Raw genomic sequence first — 21,660 nt, 5'->3', positions numbered from 1 at the left:
CCCAGGTTCGGGCCCTCTCTATGGAGGTAATACCCTACTTCCTGCTTGATTGATCTTGATGAATATGAGTGTTACAAGAGTTGATCTACCACGAGATCGTAATGGCTAAACCCTAGAGGTCTAGCCTATGTGTATATGGTAATGAATGTGTCCTATCCGGACTATTCTCTCCGGTTTATATAGACACCGGAGAGATCTAGGGTTACATAGGGTCGGTTACATAAGAAGGAATCTTCATAGTTGATCACCTAGCTTGCCTTCCACGCCAAGGAAAGTCCAATCCAGACACGAGTATGGTCTTCGGTCTCCATGTCTTCACAGCCCATCAGTCCGGCCCATGGATAGCAGGCCGGACGCCCAAGGACCCTTTAGTCCAGGACTCCCTCATATGGCGTCTAGACTTTTGTGGCAATGATGATGCCGGGAGCGATGCCGGCGACACGGCAGTGGTTGCGGTAGTCGGCTCTTGTCCGGCGCGTCCATGCTTTGGTTTGTTTGTTGCTATGGAGTCGAAGATGCGGCGGTGGGCCCTGTGGTGTACGACGATTGCCTGTAGGTGGCCCATTGGGCGATCTTCCGTGGCGCCAACTGTGCCTGGTTTTGTCCTTCAGAGTTCTCCGTCAGAGTCGGAGTGTCTGGCCATAGTGTTGGGGAACGTAGTAATTCAAAAAAATTCTACGATCACGCAAGATCTATCTAGGATATGCATAGCAATGAGACGGGAGAGTGTGTCCACGTACCCTCGTAGACAGAAAGCGGAAGTGTTTAGTAACGCGGTTGATGTAGTCGAACGTCTTCACGATCCAACCGATCCAAGTACCGAACGTACGACACCTCTGTGTTCAGCACACGTTCAACATGATGACGTCCCTCGAACTCTTGATCCAGTAGAGGGTCGAGGGAGAGTTTCGTCAGCACGACGGCATGGTGACGGCGTTGGTGATGTGATCCGCGCAGGGCTTCGCCTAATGTGACGCCCCCGTTTTGACCGTACACTAATCATACACGCAAACGTGTACGATCAAGATCAGGGACTCACGGGAAGATATCACAACACAACTCTAAAAAAAGTCATACAAGCATCATAATACAAGCCAGGGGCCTCGAGGGCTCGAATACAAGTGCTCGATCATAGACGAGTCAGCGGAAGGAACAATATCTGAGTACAGACATAAGTTAAACAAGATTGCCTTAAGAAGGCTAGCACAAAAGTAGCAACGATCGAAAAGTCAAGGCCTCCTGCCTGGGACCTCCTAACTACTCCTCGAAGCCGAACTCCACGTAGAATCATCCTCGGGATCTCTAGCTCCTGGACTCCAGCATCTGGTTGCGACAACCAGGTATAGAAAGGGGAAAAGAGGGAGAAAAGCAACCGTGAGTACTCATCCAAAGTACTCGCAAGCAAGGAGCTACACTACATATGCATGGGTATATGTGTAAAGGGCCATGTCGGTGGACTGAACTGCAGAATGCCAGAATAAGAGGGGGATAGCTAATCCTGTCGAAGACTACGCTTCAGGCCACCTCCATCTTGCAGCATGTAGAAGAGAATAGATGGTAAGTTCACCAAGTAGCATCGCATAGCATAATCCTACCCGGCGATCCCCTCCTCGTCGCCCTGTTAGAGAGCGATCACCGGGTTATATCTGGCACTTGGAAGGGTGTGTTTTATTAAGTATCCAATTCTAGTTGTCATAAGGTCAAGGTACAACTCCGGGTCGTCCTTTTACCGAGGGACACGGCTATTCGAATAGATAAACTTCCCTGCAGGGGTGCACCACATAACCCAACACGCTCGATCCCATTTGGCCGGACACACTTTTCTGGGTCATGCCCGGCCTCGGAAGATCAACACGTCGCAGCCCCACCTAGGCACAACAGAGAGGTCAGCACGCCGGTCTAAATCCTATGGCGCAGGGGTCTGGGCCCATCGCCCATTGCACACCTGCACGTTGCGAACGCGGCCGGAAGCAGACCTAGCCTAGCAGGCGTTCCAGTCCAATCCGGCGCGCGCCACTCAGTCACTGACGTCACGAAGGCTTCGGCTGATACCACGACGTCGAGTGCCCATAACTGTTCCCGCGTAGTTGGTTAGTGCGTATAGACCAAATGGCCAGACTCAGATCAAATACCAAGATCTCGTTAAGCTTGTTAAGTATCCACGAACGCCGACCAGGGCCAGGCCCACCTCTCTCCTAGGTGGTCTCAACCTGCCCTGTCGCTCCGCCACAAAGTAACAGTCGGGGGCCATCAGGAACCCAGGCCCACCTTTACCAGGATGGAGCCACCTGTCCTTTCAGCCCCCTCATCAGAACCACTTGCGGGTACTCAACGAGCTGACCCAACTTTAGTCACCACATGTGTCATGTATATAAAGTATATAGTATATACCCGTGATCACCTCCCGAAGTGATCACGGCCCAGTAGTATAGCATGGCAGACGGACAAGAGTGTAGGGCCACTGATGGAACACTAGCATCCTATACTAAGCAGTAGGATAGCAGGTAAGGGTAACAACTGTAGCAACAATGACAGGCTATGCAACAGAATAGGATTAACCGAAATCAGTAACATGCTACACTACTCTAATGCAAGCAGTATAGAGAAGAATAGGCGATATCGGGTGATCAAGGGGGGGGGGCTTGCCTTGTTGTTTTGGCAAGAAGGGTTCGTCGTCGATGTAGTCGACCACAGGGGTACCGGCATCGGTCTCAGGGTCTACCGGAAAGAAGTAACAAAGGGGGAACACAATAAATAACAGAGCAATCAAAGCATCACAAAGCATAACATGGCAATATGATGTGCCGGGTGTGACCTAACGTATGGCTACACGATAAAGGCGAAGGGGGAATTCAACCGGGAATGTATTCCCGGTTCCGGACCTGTATCAAACAGATGACCGGAGGGGGAATGTTCCATGTTCAGCATGCTAGGGGCATGTGACAGATGAACGGACCGCGTATTCGGATTCGTTGGATTTTTCTGAGCAACTTTCATGTAGAAAACATTTTCATCCGAGTTACGAATTATTTTATATGAATTTTCAAAGATTAAACCATTTTCTAGAATTATTTAAATTAACATAAAAGGGAATTATGACGTCAGCAGAGTGTCAACATGACATCAGCAGGTCAACAGACCCGCTGACTGGTCAAACTGGCCAGTGGGTCCCACATGTCATAGACAGAGGGCTAGCAGTGGGTTATTTTAATTAAACAGGGGGGTTAATTAGCAGCTGGGCCCCACATGTCAGTGACTAATTAGTCTAACAAGTTAATTTTATTTATAAAAACGTTTAGTTAGCCTAATTAACAGACGGGGCCCACATGTCAGTGCATAGTAACTGCGTTGACCAGAGTCAACGTGGTCAACTGGCGCGCCGGGGCCCCCTGGCAGCCTCACTGGGGTGGCCCCCATAGGGCCACGTTGGCGCCAGGTCGGCACGGCGGCCGGAGCAACGCCGGCGACCAAAACGCACGGCGGCGCGCACGGGAGGCCGCCGGATTTGCGCTATGGTGGCTCAAATCGGACGCGGCTGGACTCGTTCGAACGAGAAGACGACGGCGAGGCGATCTGGGGTGGTGGCAGAGGCTGCAGTGGTCGGGAACGTCGACGGCGAGCGGCGAGGCGGACGCCGGACTTCGGTCATCATCGGGATCGGGGCTGGGTGCGTTTGCGGGCAAACCAAGCGGCTAGACGAGGCCTACGCGGTGCGGTGAGCGCGATGGTGGCACGCACGTGACCCAAGGGTCACCGTGGCTACGCCGGCGACAAGCGCGAGCGGCGGAGTGTTCGGTCGTCGGTGGCATCGGCGGCTACGAAACGTGGGTGAGCTAACGGAGAGGGGGAGGAGAAGCGGGAGCTCACAGCAGAGCCGTAGGGAGTGGCAGTGAGCTCGGGGAGGGCGCGAGGTAGCCGGAATCGGCGACGAACGCCGGCGATCCGAAGGTTGAAGACGAGCTCGTTCCGGTCGGAGTAGAGGCGCTCGGCTCGGTCCCGATGGCGTTGGCGACGTAGACGATGGCGAGGAAGACGGTGAGCTCCAGATTGAGGCGCGGGAGGCACGGTGGCCACGGAATCGAGCGGCGACGGCGGCGAGCGTTTCGGGTGAGGTGGGGAACGAGAGAGGGAGAGGCACGCGGGGGCGAATGGATGAAGATGACGAGAGGGGAGGCCACGGTGGAGATCTTATCCACCCCGACGGCCTGTAGCGGCGTGGTCGGCGAGGTGGGTTCGGCGGCGACGGCGGGCGCGCCTCGGTCGCTTGAACAGAGAACGGGGGAGAAGGAGGAGGCCGTGGTGGGCTGAGCTCTAGGCACTGTGCACTTAGGCCTGTGCACAGTGGCCTTTTCTATTTTCCTTTTTTTATAGAATGGGGGTTTAGTAATATTTTAAGCTTCCATATGATTTTGCAAAAATGTGAAACTTGGTCACATAATTACTTTGCAATATCCAGCACTGCCACAAAAAGTTTGGGCATTTTTGGACTTCATTTGAATTTATTCAATAATGAAAAGGGCATTTTAAAGGTTGTTTTTGCTCTGTTAAAATGCATTAGGCCCATTTAGAAATGATGATGATGTTGTGTTCCTTAACAGTAAATAGTTTTGGATTATTTGCTAAAAGGTGAACATTTTTCCAACAAGTTTTGATCAACTTCATTTTTGCACTTGCAAATTGAATTTGATTCCAAAGTGGAATTTCAAATGAGATTTGAATCAAAGGTGATTAAGCACTGTTTGGAAGAATGATTAGCTTAACCACAGTGGGTTACCGTAGCATGACACTGAGGGTGACACACCTAAGAACTACGACAATATGACCGAGGTGGTAAACTGTGGAGGAGGGCACCACACACGGCTAAGAAACAACTGTTGTGCCTTTGGGGTGCCCACTGGCCACATATATAAAGGAGGGGGAGGAGGCCGGCGGCCAAGGAGGGCGCGCCAAGGGGGGAGTCCAATTAGGATTCCCAATCCTAGTTGGATTCCTAATCCTCATTGGATTCCCCTTCCTATTCCAAGAGGGGGAAGGAGGGAAGGAGAGGGAGAAGGAAAGGAAAGAGGGGGCCGCGCCCCCTCCCCCTAGTCCAATTCGGACTGCCTTGGCCTTGTGGCCTGCCCTCTCCTACTCCCTTATGGCCCATTAAGGCCCATAACTTCCCTGGGGGGTTCCGGTAACCCCTCGGTTCCCCGATAAATATCAGAAACATCCCGAAACCTTTCCGGTGTTCGAATACCTTCGTCCAATATATCAATCTTTACCTCTCGACCATTTCGAGACTCCTTGTCATGTCCATGATCTCATCCGGGACTCCGAACAAACTTCGGTCACCAAAACACATAACTCATAATACAAATCGTCATTGAACGTTAAGCGTGCGGACCCTACGGGTTCGAGAACTATGTAGACATGACCGAGACACATCTCCGGTCAATAACCAATAGCGGAACCTGCATGCTCATATTGGCTTCCACATATTCTACGAAGATCTTTATCGGTCAAACCACATAACAACATACGTTATTCCCTTTGTCATCGGTAAGTTACTTGCCCGAGGTTCGATCGTCGGTATCATCATACCTAGTTCAACCTCGTTATCGGCAAGTCTCTTTACTCGTTCCGGAATGCATCATCCCGCAACTAACTCATCAGTCCATTGCTTGCAAGGCTTATGGTGATGTGCATTACCGAGAGGGCTCAGAGATACCTCTCCGATACACGGAGTGACAAATCCTAATCTCGATCTATGCCAACTCAAGAAACACCATCGGAGACACATGTAGAGCATCTTTATAATCACCCAGTTACGTTGTGACGTTTGATAGCACACAAGGTGTTCCACCGGTCTTCGGAAGTTGCATAATCTCATAGTCAGAGGAATATGTATAAGTCATGAAGAAAGCAATAGCAATAAAACTAAACAATCATAATGCTAAGCTAACGAATGGGTCTTGTCCATCACATCATTCTCTAATGATATGATCCCGTTCATCAAATGATAACACATGTCTATGGTTAGGAAACTTAACCATCTTTGATTAACGAGCTAGTCAAGTAGAGGCATACTAGGGACACTTTGTTTTGTCTATGTATAAGTCATGAAGAAAGCAAAAGCAATAAAACTAAACAATCATAATGCTAAGCTAACGGATGGGTCTTGTCCATCACATCATTCTCTAATGATATGATCTCGTTCATCAAATGACAACACATGTCTATGGTTAGGAAACTTAACCATCTTTGATTAACGAGTTAGTCAAGTAGAGGCATACTAGGGACACTTTGTTTTGTCTATGTATTCACACATGTACTAAGTCTCCGGTTAATACAATTCTAGCATGAATAATAAACATTTATCATGATATAAAGAAATATAAATAACAACTTTATTATTGCCTCTAGGGCATATTTCCTTCGCGCTGGTGACTGAGTTTTGACGCAGATCTTCATATAGGTTCACGTGTCCGCTATGGTGTGGGTCGAGTCAAAGATCGCCTACGGCGAAGTCGGAGTATTTTGCTCAAAGTTTATGGATGGTGATGATGCCTCTAGGGAAGGAGCAATGACTATGACGTATGTGTGTTGTCTCGACAAGGCCCTCTTTGGACTGGTGTGCAAAAAAAAGGACATCCACAATATTAAACAAAAAATATGTAGAAATTTATTTTATATTATGGATTTTGATATATTTCTCTACAAATATTGTCAAACTTAATAGGTTTGTGTTTCCAAAAAGTAATACACATTATATTTTGGCGCAGCAAAGCGCGCCGAACCCTTCTAGTAGATACACTATGCTCTTTAATTTTGGAGCTCTCTCCTTTAATTTAAGTGTTTAATATCTGATTTGGTTCATGATTTTGACTCGGTTAATGATTTTATCAATTGGGGTGTTCAATTTGAATCATGTTCACAATTGACTCTGTCAACGATTTTGATTGAGGTTATTTTGAATTTAATTCATGATTTTCATTCAATTGAGGTGTTTAATTTTGGATGTTTCATAATTTTGACTAGGCCGGCAATTTCAATTGAGGTGTTCAAATTTTGGATCTGGTTCACGATTTTAACTCAGTTAACGATTTTGATTTTGGTTATTTTAAATTTGTTTCATGATTTTCATTCAATTGAGATGTTTAATTTTGGTTGGGTCAACGATTTAAATTGAGATTTCTAGTTTTGGAGTCATTCATGATTTTGAACGGGTCAATAATTTCTCTCACATCAATCAACAACAACCAGCGTATAACAAAACGTCAACAACCGTCCTATAGGACGGATATAACATGCCGTCGCCAGTGCAGGAAACTTTCCCACATACATGTGGGGTTTTTTTTTTATCTGGAATACCTTGCATTTCATTTACGGGGGACCAACCATGTGGGTTAATTAGCACAGAATCACAGCTTTTGAAAGGGACCTGGAAAACACCACATTATAAATAAAAATAGTCCATCATCTCTCTCACGCGTCAAACCAAATATATTTTTGTTGAAAACGGCGCAGCAAGTGCATACAACCCTTCTAGTGATCATATTGTTGTTAAGGTGAATGGCTTGTTGGAGAATAGGGTATTTGATCCAGTTAAGATATCTCACGAACAAAATAGGGTTGCACATTGCTTAGCGACGGATAGCACTGTGGCTTAACCAATCACCCTTTGTTGCTGAACTTCTCATGAACGATTGTAACCCTGTGAAGGTTAGATGATTTTCGGTGAACAGTGACACTCGTGCATGGCACGAAGGAGTACGAAGTGATCGGGGGGCAGAATTTTCAAACTAAACGAAGTGGAAGCAGTACTTAGTGATTGGCGTCATTAGATCAACGATTGGCGGCCTGAATTCATACGAAAAAGAAGTGGCAAGTAGAGTTAACTGAAATTGGAGAGGGGTGTTTGATTCTTCAGATTTTTGGTGCCTGACATAATATCCGCTTCCGGTTTCCCAATTCTGCAGCGTCTGCCAATCCGTTGCAGAGAAGAAAAAAGGATACGAAGCTGCTAAAGACGAACAATATAAAAAAGGGGAGAACACTTCTGTTCTGTTTTGGACGAAGAGAAAGACATATTCCTTGTAAACATAATCCCCATAAATCCATCGACGCCTTCGGTGATGCATTTTAATCAAACAAATAGCATCAGCTATGTACGATAGTTCCCAAATTATGTATCAGATCAAACAATCGCTGGTGCGCATAACCAATAATACGAAGAAGAAAAACTGCAAACATAACAATCTACCATGCTGGATCCTACCTTCAGCCTGAAGGCCATCCCCTTCTCTGTTAGGTTACTTGCTAATAAGCTGCGACGGGGTCTGCAAGAACCCTCAGTTGCATAGTATAGAAACTGTTATTATTCTTCTATCCTGGAAACCGATGACAGCACTCCGAGTTCCCAACTCTGAACATGACGAGTGGGAGGAACTTCTAGTACGATGGTTGCCCGACAGCAAATATCTTTCACATGATTTGCTTGGGATTCTCCCCGAATCTTGAACCCATACTTCTAGTACGACTACAAAACCCACATGATTTGCTTGGGAGTTCACTTCCTCTTCAAGAACCCTCCTACAAGCAGAGAAAAAATGGTACCATATAAGTATGTTTTCCATGCTGTATTCACTACAACCGACAATGGTACAAGAAATTTGCCATCACAGTACAAGTTAGGGTCTAAATAGCTAAGTTTGTCAAAAAAATATGGGTTCAAGATTCGGGGAGAATCTGGGGGATGTCCGATTCTCAAGGTTCTGGGAGAATCGGCCAAAAGAACTGGTCCATATCCTTGAGAGGCGAAGTAACAGAACTACGTAGTTAATTGCCACCAGAACTGAATTACCAGAACACAAGAACTACGTAGTTAATTGCCACCAGAACTGAATTACCAGAACACAAGAACTACATAGTTAATTGCCACCAGAACTGAATTACCAGAACACAAGAATGTGAAGCTGCTCACCTGTGTGATGACTGAGTACTATGCTATTCTCTCCAGTGCCTCGCCCAGAAGCCCTTCTTCCTTGTTGACTCGCTCTCTGAAACTAACCGGGGTGGCCGGGAGCCAATTGAGAAATGCCTCCTCAAAAATGACCGACTGAATGAGTCCTTCATACTGATCCTTGTGCCTAATCTGGGAACTCTCTTACTTTTCTTTTGATGCTTAGAGCTCCCATCTAGATCACCATCGAGTATCACATTTGTAGGTATCTTGTTCTTTATCTTTGATTCCAGCTTACCGAATAGCTTCACAGTACATTGTTCACCGTGGGTGCATACGGGACAAGGAGGATCATATTTCTCAGCTTCTGCAGTTAAGCTATCCAGGCAGTCAGCATGGTAAACATGGCCACACAATAAAACAGCGACAACACCCAGATCCTGGGCATTCCACGCTGACCTTTCCTTTAGTGGCTTTAAACATAGTTTGCACACCTCTTGGTCAGGGGAGACGGTAGTACGATTTGAAGCATTTGATCGAGTCATTTTACTTGAAACGGAACCTAAGAGCTCACTATCAATTGACCATCTCTCTCTTTGGGATGATGCAACCATTTCAGAAAATGTTCGCATTGACCAACCATCAGATGACTCTCCATGTGATCCTGCTACAGATAAATCATTGCTGCAGACTGAGAGCATGGAGGAGGAAGGCCTTCCTTCAGGAGAGTTGCTCTCATTGAGAGACCTGAGAGATGGAATCTTGCTGTCTGAGACCTGTCTATATAGTTGATATCCTGGTGAGCGACGTGCTTTCCTCATTGAGTCTGTATCAATCCCTAGAGAATGCCCCCTAGAGGATGAAGGATCTGCTCTGGATACTACAGGTGGTGTTGAAGGGACAGAGGTTGATGCCTTCGTATCTGAAGCAACACTTACCATGTCTAGTGATTTCCTACAAAGCTTTGCCTACAAAAGAATAGAGCTGTTAGAAATAAATTGTATCAATCTTAAGATTGCATATAACATAAAAGTAGCAGCTACTGTATACCTCGGGGGAGGAGTTACTTGCAGTGGGTCTATCTGGTGAGCAAAAAAGAAAGAGATCAGCAAAAAATGATCAAGTAAATCAATATTGAGGCGTTAAAACATAGTGATGTCGAACCATGTCCAGTGAAAAGGAATAATTGGATAAGGGCATGTACAATGGTGGCATATGGATACAGATGCCTCATGATAAAAAATAGCTTGAGGCATCTATATTGATTTTTTCTCCCCAATGCAAGCTACTACTAGTGGGCCTCATCAAAGAATAGAAAGTAGACTCCTGCTACAGATGCACCCCTACTCTCCACTTTTAACTTTTTCAACTTTATGCACCAGACCACATTTTTTCAACCCAAACACCCGTCTCCTACCGAGGATCCCGCTATCCCATACGAACCTACTTTTCCTGACATCCGATCCTACATGGCGTCCGGAGCATCACCCTAGGGCTATGCATTGGCCATGCCCTAAATGCAGTCACAATGCCATATAGTTTGAAGAATGCCACTTTAATTGCTCGCCCACAGAAATGGTTTTATTCTCTAGAATGCTATACAACTCAATATACACCCAGATAACATGGTTCATGGCTAGCATTTAAAGCCATATTTTTGCATGGATACTTTTGCTCCCTCCTGAACCAGGCTGAAAGCTGGTTGGACCACCAACTACTGTGGGCATTGCCAATGTTGTAGTCTAATATGCGGGCTGCTCAAACCCTATATGCTGCAAGACGATGTTATGGCTGTGTTGCTGTCGAAACCTTGTGTATCATCTGGAGGCATTGATTCAGTGTTAGATGGTTTCCCTATATGATGATGTTGTTTTCCTGCTAGCTGTTGAACAGAACAATGTGTCCATGAGTGGGTCTGCTAATCCTGGTCGAATCCTTGACGCCACGCCACAACGTGCCAGCATAGACGATGACCCAATTCATCCTTTTCTATTGGTTTCATGGAGCCAGATCACAGTGATGGTGATTGAGTATATTCACTATATATGGGGGCATTTTTAGTAAACTGTCATCTTAGTGTGGTAGCTTTGCATGGCAAAAGGGATGGTGGTTGCAATGGCATATTTCGACTAGTAGTGACAACAACGTTGTCCCAAGTAATTCTTTTTGTACCAAAGAATTACTAGTATTTGGACTTATTTGACTACAAAGAACATCACTGTTACATCCCACATCCCAGCATGTTTACAGAATGCAAAATAGCATACAAGAATCAAAACATGCCGCATATCATGAACTGAATTATTTACCTCTAGGATCAGATTGTGCAACTTTAGATGTTTCCATCTTCTTTTCTGATTTCTGCCACTTGACCTTGTGGAACAGTTCAGAAGGGCTACCGCCATTAGAAAAGCCTTCAGTTGGCGCAATGGAACCACTCTTTGTTTCAGGCCTAATGCTTCCACTACTATGGTTGGACAAAAATGTGGGGATTTCCATTATGTCTTCTATATGTGTTCTGTTATCCCATCGGAAGCTCCATGATGGGGAGTGTCTTACATTCCTGTAAGCTGACACTTCAACTGGAATGATACATGGCTGAGGCCTCTGCTTTGCAGCTATACAGCAATTAGCTCCCATGTCGGCCGAGCAAAAGAAATCTATATGATGCTGATTTGATCACCCAAACTCAAAATGCTGAGAATCCATCCATGTGATGCAAATTCATGAGCTCGCTCTACCTGGCTGACATAAAAAGAGTACAACAATAAGGATTGCCTTCAATCAAGACATGAAAAATACATGAGTAGAACTACTATCTAGCTTAGACAGCTAGGGGTACAAGTACAAATCAAAATAAGAAAGCAAACCCAACAAGGAATCTATGGAGCTTCTACAGCAAGCTATTCTCAAGAAAAAAGTACACTTTGAAAGTACTGAACTTCAAAAAATCTAAATTCTTGCATTCCATATGTTATCTAACATGGACCTACAAAAGCAGTATAAAAAGGAGGCATGGTCACCTATGTGTGGCAAATGGGAAAAGTGAGAGGACATGAAAGTCTAAAGAAGAAACATATTTTAATATGAAGTCCACATACTTGATAGTACGATCAGACAGGGTTCATCAATTAAATTAGGGTAAAACTTAATCTTACAAAAATTAAAAAGTGAAATTATTCACTTATTTTCCTATTTAATTTTGCATAGTCTAGACAATATATAAATCATGGAATTGATTTAAGGGAAGGACAACGTGAAGATTTAGCAGCATGCATTCCACACATAAGTATCCCCTGATGACATTTCTAACAAATTCTCCAAGAAGCTGAACATCAACATCCATAAAGCAACCACTTAACCTATTCACAATAAAAAAAAAATAAAGGGGAATACAAAAGGATGCTTGCGTATAATTGAAGGCACAAAGCAGGGAAGCCAGCTAACCGCAGTGGGTGAAACTATGTGATAATGTGAAGGGAGAAAGCCGCCGTTAGGTGGACCAGTATCCAAGACATTCCAATACTTAAAGACACTCAAGGGGCACTGATTCCTCTCCCCACACAACACACTAGCATATATCACATTTATTCCCGTGTCAATTTCAGACCACAGGGCCGAATGACAAATAAATAATATCTTAAACACGGAATCGCATGAAAGCAACATAACAAAGAAAAACGGCGTATGCTTGTGTGACTCAAGCGCGAGATTATACCAAAGTAGGTTGCTAGGCGCAGTTCATCACATCGAGATGGCTTTGAATCCAGATTTCTTTTCCAGCGGGAAACAGTGCTGTAAAATTTTAACCATCACAAGTAGTACATCATGAAGTGAAAGGATAGCCAGTAATCAAACAGTAAATCCAGCAGGCAAAATCGCGAACAGGGGAACATCAGGTCAGGCCTATATCCCACAATCACAGTTCATAATAATATCACAGTAATAAGATTACCAAAAAGAAAGAACAGACTTTCGGGAAAAAAAAACTAGCGGCGGTGGGGACCCGCACAATTCATCGGAAACTGGCCGCACGACTACCAACACTTCACCAAACCACCGAAATTCTCCGAGTTTACCCCACCTACCGCACCAAGCAGTCCCACAATTCGCGGGAATTACCTCGAATCACGCGAGTAGGCAGCCCCGATCAGGGAGTGGCGGCGTCCAGGCACTTGCCCCACAGCGCCACCGTCGCGGAGGATCCCGGCGGTCTGGCACCGGGTCTGGATCTGGCAGGTGACAAGGACCGACCGCGGCGCAACGGGCGCGCGCCGGGCTGGGATACGGCTCCGCTCCGCTAGGGCTGGTGCTGTCCCCGGGAGAAGCGGCGAGCGGAGGAGAGGGAAGCGAAGGAGAGAGAGAGGGAGAGAGGTGGGGAGGGGAGTGTGGTGTGGGTATAAAAACTGGTAGGAATGGGTCTCCGCTCCGCGCTGCGGAGTATTGCTCCGGCCACACCGGTGGACACCAGGGGCGCAGTCGTGACGCTTCCGAGTGCGAGTGCCGGACCACGTGGCTCGCCGCGTGTCACAGGATGTGAGGGACCACTTGCATTGACCCTCTTGGCCATTCGGCTGCAACAGGTGTTGCCCGCTTGGGATCCAGCGGCGACTTCACTGGCTTGTGGGCCATCTGTAGGGATGCGAAAAGTCGGTGCCGTTTTGTTTTCCTTTTTCTGCGCCAAGTGAACTAAGTTTTTTAGCCATAGTTACATGGACCATAAATTTAACCAACTACTCCCTCCTTTCCGGTTTATAGGGTTCAATTCAAATATCTCACCAACCAAGATCGATGGTGAGTGGTGGAATACTTTTTGTAATTTGCAAAAGCACCCAATTACTGTTCTTGTTTTCCTCAAAAAATTATGTTCATCAAATACATTAATTGCAATGCGTGCATGCATAAAGTACATGCATTAGTCAATTTTTTCTTAATACTTGCATGCAATGATTTAATACACCTTGGAATCTGAACACGTGATGGGGAACAACCAAATTGAACCTTATAAAATGAAAAAACTAAAATTTTGAGATAAGCCCTATAAACTGGAAAGGAAAGACCATGATAGACTACCCATAATGGGAGTAACATACTAGATGATAACATTACACATATCTAGATAAAATATAGTGTAACATGTGATGTATGTGTAGTGTGTTCTACGACTAGCCACAACGGTGTTACTAGTCTATGTTACTACCTCTATAGTGGGGAGTAACATATATGTGATGTCATGCAACACTTCATTCATTACGTTATAGACTCGTCTTGTCTTGGTATGCGTGATGTTACTCATACTTCCTCTGTTCCAAAATATAGTGCGTCCGCGCTTTCCGAGGTTCAACTTTGACCATAAATTTAACCAACGAGACCGACTGCGGCGGGAGCAAAAATTATATAATTGAAAACTTCTTTTGAATACGAATTCACTAGTATAACTTTTGCTTCCGCCGCGGTTGGTCTCGTTGGTTAAATTTATGGTCAAAGTTGAAACGCGGGAACCGAGAACACACTATATTTTGGAACGGAGAGGGTATTATGTAACTAGCTATGTTACCTCATGCCTCTCTTTCTTCATTAATTACTTGACACATTATCTATCATAGTATGTGTGATGTTAGTCATGGAGTTATCCAAAGATTGGTCATGTGAGAATGAGCCTATTGCAAGCATGTCTTAAAGAAGAAAATTGTGTGAACATTCATATTTACCTTTAAGACATCATCTTTATGAAGAGGAAAAATATGATTCAGGGTTGATCAAGACTAAGTACAAAGAGTGATTCAATTTGATGAACTCACAAAGCGTATAGGATATACTTGGTGGGATCAAGTGATCTCACGGTATAGCAAACATTGTCCATTATGTTGTGTGTATTAACCCATGGTCTATTTGTGTGGTACCTCTTTGTGGGGTTAGGTATATTTTCATGGGCTTGCATCAAAAGGAAGATTCTCATATAACCCATGGACGATGACATCAAGTGGTGATCGTCATCAAGGTTGTATTGTGCAAGTTCAAGTGGAGCATCACGAAGAGATCACATGCTTGAAGCTTGTCGTCCACTCTAGTGATAATGGACTTGTGAAGATGTGTCGAAGAGAGGCTCACCATGGTGGGGTATGGGGGAGCAATCTACTAGTCTTCATCGAGCCAGCACAATCAAGAGAGATGGTCCAGCTTGTGGAGGTCAAGATTGTCATCATCTAGCTCAAGTGAATTATGTGCAAGACAAAGGTTTGACCTTGATAGGTTCTCTATTTTACCGGTCTCATGGTGTTAGTTGAGAGACCGGGTTATAGGATTGATTGTTTACTATCAAGGGGGGCTCTCGAGTGAGTAGCGTGATGATATCATTCGTAGAGAGCTCAAACCATTGACATCATTGACATCATCTTTCTCGATTCTTGTTTGCCTTTTCTCTGTGTGACTTTTGGAGCTTGTGGTCATCTTCATGACAAGCTCGAGTTAATCGAAAACAGATTTCGCATACATCATCTATTGTATTTTCGATGTTGGAGTTTTTGTCGGTTCTTCACTCATGGAGATTTCACACCTCTATATCATTAGCGTATCTTTCTTGCCACTTCTGAAGATTTGACAAGTCTTGTTGTTAGCTTTCTATCAAGTTTGAATTCGTCGAAATCAGAGTTCATTTGCAGAAGTTATGACAGTCTTGGTTTCTTGCATCCATCTATTTTGCTTGGGCAATTTTGCAGCACCTAGGCGGTAGTATCACTCAGATCCATGGTAGTACCGCTTAGGAGGTACTTCCGCGGGCTGGTGCTGTCGGATGTGGGGTTCCGGTAAACCCTTAAGGTTCGAACTCTAGGGTGCGCGCGAAGTCTTTCCCTCCTACCGATCCACGCCCTACCTCACCAAGATCTCGCGGACGAACTCGACGGACTCGCAACACAGAAAGACACGGGATTTATACTGGTTCGGGCCACCGTTGTGGTGTAATACCCTACTCCAGTGTGGTGGTGGTGGATTGCCTCTTGGGCTGATGATGAACGGTACAAGGGGAAAAATAGCCTCCTGAGGTTGAGGTGTTCTTGTGCTTGCCGAACTTGTGTGAGTGAGGACTTGATGCCTCTACTGTGGTAGCTAGCTCTACTTATATAGGCCCTGGTCCTCTTCCCAAATATTGAGCGGGAAGGGAGCCAACAACGGCGGGCAAATTTAAAGGGAGACAACCAGTACAAGCTATCCTGACAAAAGTGGTCTTCGCCTGCGAAAAGCTCTAGTGGTGACGTCGTCTTGGGCTCCACGATGACCTCCGTCCTGCCGTCCCTCTGGTCTTGGTCTCGTTGCACCGATATGGCAACCTTTGCCTGATGCCTCGCTACTCCTCGCCTGCGCTGGCCTCCTTAGCACCAAAGAGGAAACAAGGATGCTGCGCACGCTGGCGCCCGCCTAGCGCCGATCGTCATGGCTCACGTTACGAGAGCCTCGTGAGGTTTGCCCCGCCTTGATATCTCCGCTCCTCGTGATCCCGCCTGGCTAGGCCACTCCTGAGGAGGTCTTGCGTCGTCCGCCTCGCGAGGGTCTTGAATGCTTTGTTGATGAAGATGGACCGTACGGCCCGCTGACTTAGCCACGCCATGGGCCACAGGCAGGCAAGTCTGGGGACCCCCGTTCCCAGAACACCGACAGTAGCCCCCGGGCCCAAGGTGCGCTCGGGCTTGGCTTCACGGCGAAGCCAAGGGTCAAGTACGGAGCGCCGCGGGCCCCAAAAGCCTGCGGCCTCGGTTGACGCGTGGCGGTTGATTGGACGTGGGTGCCTCCGCTTCCCCACGCTGCCTCGGCAACTGCTTGACTTGACAAGTCCCTGCGACATGCAAGGAAAACCATCATTACCTGCGATCGTGGGAGGCGCCGGTTGGCCTTCTCTTGCTATAAATGGGGAGGGGGCGGAGCCCCCGTCGCCCATCTCTTCCTTGCTTGCTTGCTTCTTCCTCCTCGCTCCACTGCTAGTGACAATGGCGCCTATCAGAAGGTTCTCCACTGAAGAGAAGGGAAAGGCCCCGCGTGATGATCCGGGGCTGCTTCCGCCGAAGAAGAGGTCGGTCCACCGCCGTGATGAAGCGGCGATGCAGGTGGTGACGAGGCCTTGGTGCGAGCGGCCTCCTCCAGGGTATCCGCTACCCTTGTATGCCCGAGCCGAGGGCTCAGGAGGACGGGGCGACGAACGGCGCCACCTGCGCCACGCTCGTGGTCGCCGCGCCACGGCGACACGCGTTGTCGCCCCTGGACTCCACACCGCGGACTCCTCGCGCGAGCTTGTGCTATGGGCGCCGATGCCTCCAAGCTCTTGGATCTGCTTCCCGCGGTTCTTCTCTGACGTGATGCCGCCGAGGGGGCCTCTCGAGCTCTGGTTGCAGCACGCCGACTGCAGCGCTCTGGCGACCGGAGCAGAGATCGAAGCGGTCCCCACCGACAAGATCTTCATGACTCGCGGCTAGGGCGAGGTTGCGCGGGTATGCCGTGCGAGGGGCGCCCTCGCGATCCACTTTGAGTACGGCGGCGCCTCCACGCTCTTCTTCAAGGTCTTTGATGCGGAGGGCCGCCGCCTGGAGTGCTGCTCCGGAGAGGAGCGTCGGATTGACGCGCGCTCCGCTCGCGGCCACTCCGGCAGCAGCAGCCCTTGGGAGTCCAGCAGCTCTCCTGAGCTCTATGAGACTCCGGAGACGAGCGACGATAGCTACGTGCCCCCGAGCTCTCGCCGCGCTCGGAGCAGAGCTGCGGCGTCCGGCCGTCGCCGCCGCTGATCTGGATGGGGTTGGCGCCGGCCCACTGTTGGTGATGGCGTCCGCCGCGGGAGGGTGTAGATAGGATCCCTCTTAGTTCTAGCTTTTGTTCCCTGCGAAGAATCATGAAGTACCCCGTGGTGGCATGTAAGGGTCCGTAATGTCTTTTGCGCTCATCTTCCCTGTTGCGAAAATTTGTGAACGCATGTCCCGTTAAGGCTCGGTCCCCCCTTTCTTCCCTCGCGATAGCTTGTTGCTCTATGCTGACAGGTCCCGGTCCCCAGGCGGGCTACAGCCGTCACTGGTATGCCAGGTCGCGTGTCGTGATCAAGGCTAGGAGGTGTGCGGCCCGAGGTCCAGTAAGAGCCCCTGAGGCGCGATGCTCAGGAGGTCCCCCTTAGCGCTCAAGCAGCCATGGTAAGGCAAGAAAGGGAGTTGACGTGGCCGCAACGGGGTTGCGGCAAGGCGAGGGTGGCCCTTAGGCCCCAAAATTTAGCCGATCCGAGAGCGGGACTTATCTTGTCGGTTTCGTGGCGATTCCTGATGGTGCGCTAGGCCTGCGCGCCAGCTTGTGCGGCATAGCTAGGTCGGACCCACATGAGTTTCCCTCCTCCCATGCTCTCCTTAGTGCTCTACGTCCTCAGGTCCCGGCCCTCGAGCGAGCTCAGCCGCCGCTGGTATGCCAGGTCGCGATGCCGTGGTCAAGGCCAGGGGTGAGGGCTGGAGAGCCAGTAAGAGCTCCTGAGTCGCGATGCTCAGGAGCCCCCTTTCAACGCACAAGCGAATTGCACGAGAGAAAAGGAGACTCGCAGTGCCGCCTGCTATCCTCCTCGTGGGATCCCTGTGAGCAGGCACAAGAAGAAACACGGTTTTGTCGTTACAGCTGCCAGCCTGCCGTTGGTCGCTCTGAGATGAGGTGAAGGCACTGAGGGCCTGGTGAGGTGACGTGCGCGGGGCGTGCCGTGAGCCAGAGCTCGACCGCTCAGATTTGTCAACGTGGCAGGAACGGACCCATGCACCAGCGTCGTGCCTGTGAGGAGGCCCCGTGGGACGCGATGATTGAGCAGGTGATAACCGTAGGCAGGTTAAGCAGGGAAGGAAAATCAGCTTGGGTAAATGCGGGAAGATACGTGCCACTGGGTCCGGTCCGAGGGGCTTGGGGATGATGCAGCCCGAGGGGCGCCCCCAGCAAGGTAAGCTAAAGACATAAGCAAAAGGGATACATGCCACAGGGATGGACCCATGCGGCCTGGGAATAATGCAGCCCGAGGGGCGCTCCTAGGTAAACGAGCTTGAAAAGTGTCACCTGGTTCTGTAGACGAAGTAGAGTTGGTGCAGCTGAAGGCGTGCGTCGAAGGAATGACTCTTCACGAGCCACCGGGGCCCTGGGCCTCGGGAGGTTCCCTGAAGATCGTCTCCATCTCTTCTAGGACGGCGTGATACCTGGCCTCCTGAGCCGCCAGGACACGCCGCATGTTGCGCTGATAGGCTGACGCCACGCTCGGCAAGCCGAAGGGCATGTGAACGTAGCTGTGTGGCGGGCCCTCGCAACGGCCCGCACGCGAAGGCCAAAAACGCTCCTGAGATGCGGCCCTGTTGAGCCCTGTGACGTCGATGCAGACACGCAGCCCAGCATCCTCGCCTGGATGGGGAGCTGCGCCTCGTGAGCGGCCGTCGCCGCGCACGGCTCTTGCGTCTTGCAGTTCCTGAGTGGTCTTGGTGATGAACTCCTGAGTGGTGGGCACTCCTTGCCATGTGTTCTCCTGAGGGAAACGTGCCGCGAAGCACGCCTCCAAGTGGTGCCCAAGCGCCTCCCTCGTGAGGTTGGCAAGGTCTGAGGCCCTCCAGAAGAGAGCCCTCGAGCCCTGCCCGAGGAGGGCGCCGGGCGCGCCTTCCTATGCAACAGAGGGAGGCACCCCTGGAGCGGGCGCTGATCCTGACGAGGCTCCAGCTGCGTCGCTGCCCTCCTGAGATCCTGCTCGGCGCAGCTTCTTCTTCTTGGGAGTGGCGTCCGGAGGGCCCTCACTCCTGCTGTCGGGGTCGTTGATTGCTGCAGCTTGGAAGGCGCGCTCGAGGGAGCACACCGCGTCTCTTTCTTCACATGGGACCGTGATGATCCCGCCGCTTCCTGGCATCTTGAGGACGTTGTAGCCGTGATGGGTGACCGCCATGAACTTGGCTAGGGCTGGATACCCCGAGGATGGCATTGTACGGCAGGCGGATGTGCGCGACGTCGAAGTCGATGAGCTCGGTGCGGCAGTTCTTGCGCTCTCCGAAGGTGACAGGCAGGCGGACCTGCCCTATCGGTGTGGTGGAACCGTCGGTCACTCCTGAGAAGGGCTTGGTAGGCTGAAGCTGCTCATATGGCACTTGGAGGTTGTCGAACGTGTCGACGGACAGGACGTTGAGCCCTGCGCCGCCGTCGATGAGGGTCTTGGTAACTTGCACATTGTTGATGACTGGGGAGCACAGCATCGGGAGGGCGCCAGCGGTGGCCACGCACTTGAGCTGATCTGCCGAGTTGAAAGTGATGGCGCATTGGGACCACTTGAGCGGGCGCGTGGCCTCGAGCTTGGGGAGCACCGCGTTCACTTCGCGAACGAACTGTTTGAAGATGCGCTGAGAGGCTGGGGCCTGGGCGCCGCCCAAGATGCAGGCGATTGCACGCGGCTCCTGGAAGCCCCCAGCCCCTCATCCTGATGGTGATCGTCGTTCCTTCTTGGTGGCGGCAACGGGGGAAGACCGGCGTTGCCCTGGGGCGATCCTCATGAGGCTGGTCCCTCCGGGCGTCCTCGCGAGGATGGTCCTGCCAGCGGTCCTCACGAGGCCTGTCGCGCCACTCCTGGTGCGGGCCACGGTCGTCCCAGCGTCCGCCTCCACGTCCTCCTCCACGGCCGTAGCCCCGGTCGCTGCGCTCGGGGCGTCGACCGAAACGTCCTTCGCGAATGGCTCTGAGCTCTTGACAATCATTGGTGTTGTGGGTGTTCAGATTGTGGAAGGCGCAGAACGGTCGACCATTCTTGGATGACTCGGGCTGATCTCTGCCCCACTTGGTGTCGGGCTCCGCTGCCAGCACTGTTGCTTCCTTGCACTTCACGTCCTTTGCCTTGGCCTTCTTCTCCTCTGTGCCCGCGGCTGGCAGCTCGAGGAGAGAGAGGCGCCCCTCCTCAGCTCTTGCGCACTTGGTCGCCAGGTTGAACAGCTCCTGAGATGTGCACAACCCCTCATGGATAGCGAGCTCTTCCTTCATCTTGACGTCACGGACGCCGTCTGAGAACGCGGAGATGATGGCCTCATCCGTGACCTTGGGGATCTTGAGGCGAGTGTTGTTGAAGCGTTGGATGTACTTCTGGAGGGTCTCTCCTGGTTGTTGCTTGATGCGGCGCAGGTCACCCGCGGCCGGCGGGCAGTCGTGAGTGCCTTGGAAGTTGGCGACGAAGCGGTCGCGCATCTCGTCTCAGGAGGAGATCGAGCCGTGCTGCAAGTTCAGGAGCCAGCAACGGGCTCCATCCTTGAGAGCCATGGGAAACCAGTTTGCCATGACTGTCTCATCGTCGTTGGCTGCTTCGATGCTCAACTCGTAGAGCTGCAGGAACTCCGCGGGGTCGGCGGTGCCGTCGTAGCGAGGAGGCAGATCCGGCTTGAACTTGCCTGGCCAGGCGACGCTACGCAGCTCGGGGGTGAAGGCGCGGCAGCCGGCCGTGGTTGCCGGGGCCCGCCTTGGAGGTGGAGCTTGGTCTTGATGAGGTCCGCGCGGCGCCGCTACAGGCGGCGCGCGGTCTTGGCGAGGTGGCACGGGGAGCGCAGGTGCAGCTTCTCGCGGTCGAGGGATTTCTTGGCAGCTTCTCTCTTCGCGCGCGGGCGCCGAATGTGGCGGATCACGCCGTGGGGCCGCGCGCCTTGGCGCCAAGGCGCAGTCTTGGGGCAAAGGTGGTGGAGGCGCGCCATGAGCCATGTCGTCTGTGG

At 49.9% G+C, this 21,660-nt stretch overlaps 1 protein-coding gene across 4 annotated transcripts; it reads right to left on the bottom strand.

Annotated features, from left to right (window-relative positions):
• Positions 1-8,072: 8,072 nt before the first annotated feature.
• Positions 8,073-13,468, bottom strand: LOC109786988 (uncharacterized). 4 transcript variants are annotated; one of them, XM_020345546.3, is made up of 6 exons: positions 13,067-13,468; positions 12,663-12,739; positions 11,254-11,689; positions 9,995-10,026; positions 8,966-9,912; positions 8,073-8,574 (listed from the first exon to the last, which is right to left on the bottom strand). In XM_020345546.3, exons 3-5 carry the CDS (start codon positions 11,582-11,584, stop codon positions 8,989-8,991), a joined length of 1,287 nt encoding a protein of 428 aa, XP_020201135.1. In that variant the 5' UTR covers positions 11,585-11,689; positions 12,663-12,739; positions 13,067-13,468; the 3' UTR covers positions 8,073-8,574; positions 8,966-8,988. The 4 variants fall into 4 exon arrangements, with proteins under 4 accessions (XP_020201135.1, XP_020201136.1, XP_020201138.1 ...); XM_020345547.3 differs by having other exon boundaries at positions 11,254-11,685; positions 13,067-13,381; XM_020345549.4 differs by lacking the exon at positions 12,663-12,739 and having other exon boundaries at positions 13,067-13,379.
• Positions 13,469-21,660: the final 8,192 nt, after the last annotated feature.

The sequence above is a fragment of the Aegilops tauschii genome, chromosome 3 (genome assembly GCF_002575655.3).
Source record: "Aegilops tauschii subsp. strangulata cultivar AL8/78 chromosome 3, Aet v6.0, whole genome shotgun sequence".
In the NCBI taxonomy this organism is placed as follows: Eukaryota; Viridiplantae; Streptophyta; class Magnoliopsida; order Poales; family Poaceae; genus Aegilops; species Aegilops tauschii.
Note: the sequence above shows the minus strand (reverse complement) of the source record. Positions and strands in the feature narration are given on the sequence as shown.

Bases quoted from the DNA above. Each gene is read 5' to 3' on its own strand.
- LOC109786988 (XM_020345546.3), bottom strand. From the start codon at position 11,584: ATGGGAGCTAATTGCTGTATAGCTGCAAAGCAGAGGCCTCAGCCATGT. The intron at 10,027-11,253 runs GTAAATAATTCA...TTTGCTCACCAG, and splicing joins TGCACAATCTGATCCTAGAG to ATAGACCCACTGCAAGTAAC. The intron at 9,913-9,994 runs GTATACAGTAGC...ATTCTTTTGTAG, and splicing joins CAAGTAACTCCTCCCCCGAG to GCAAAGCTTTGTAGGAAATC.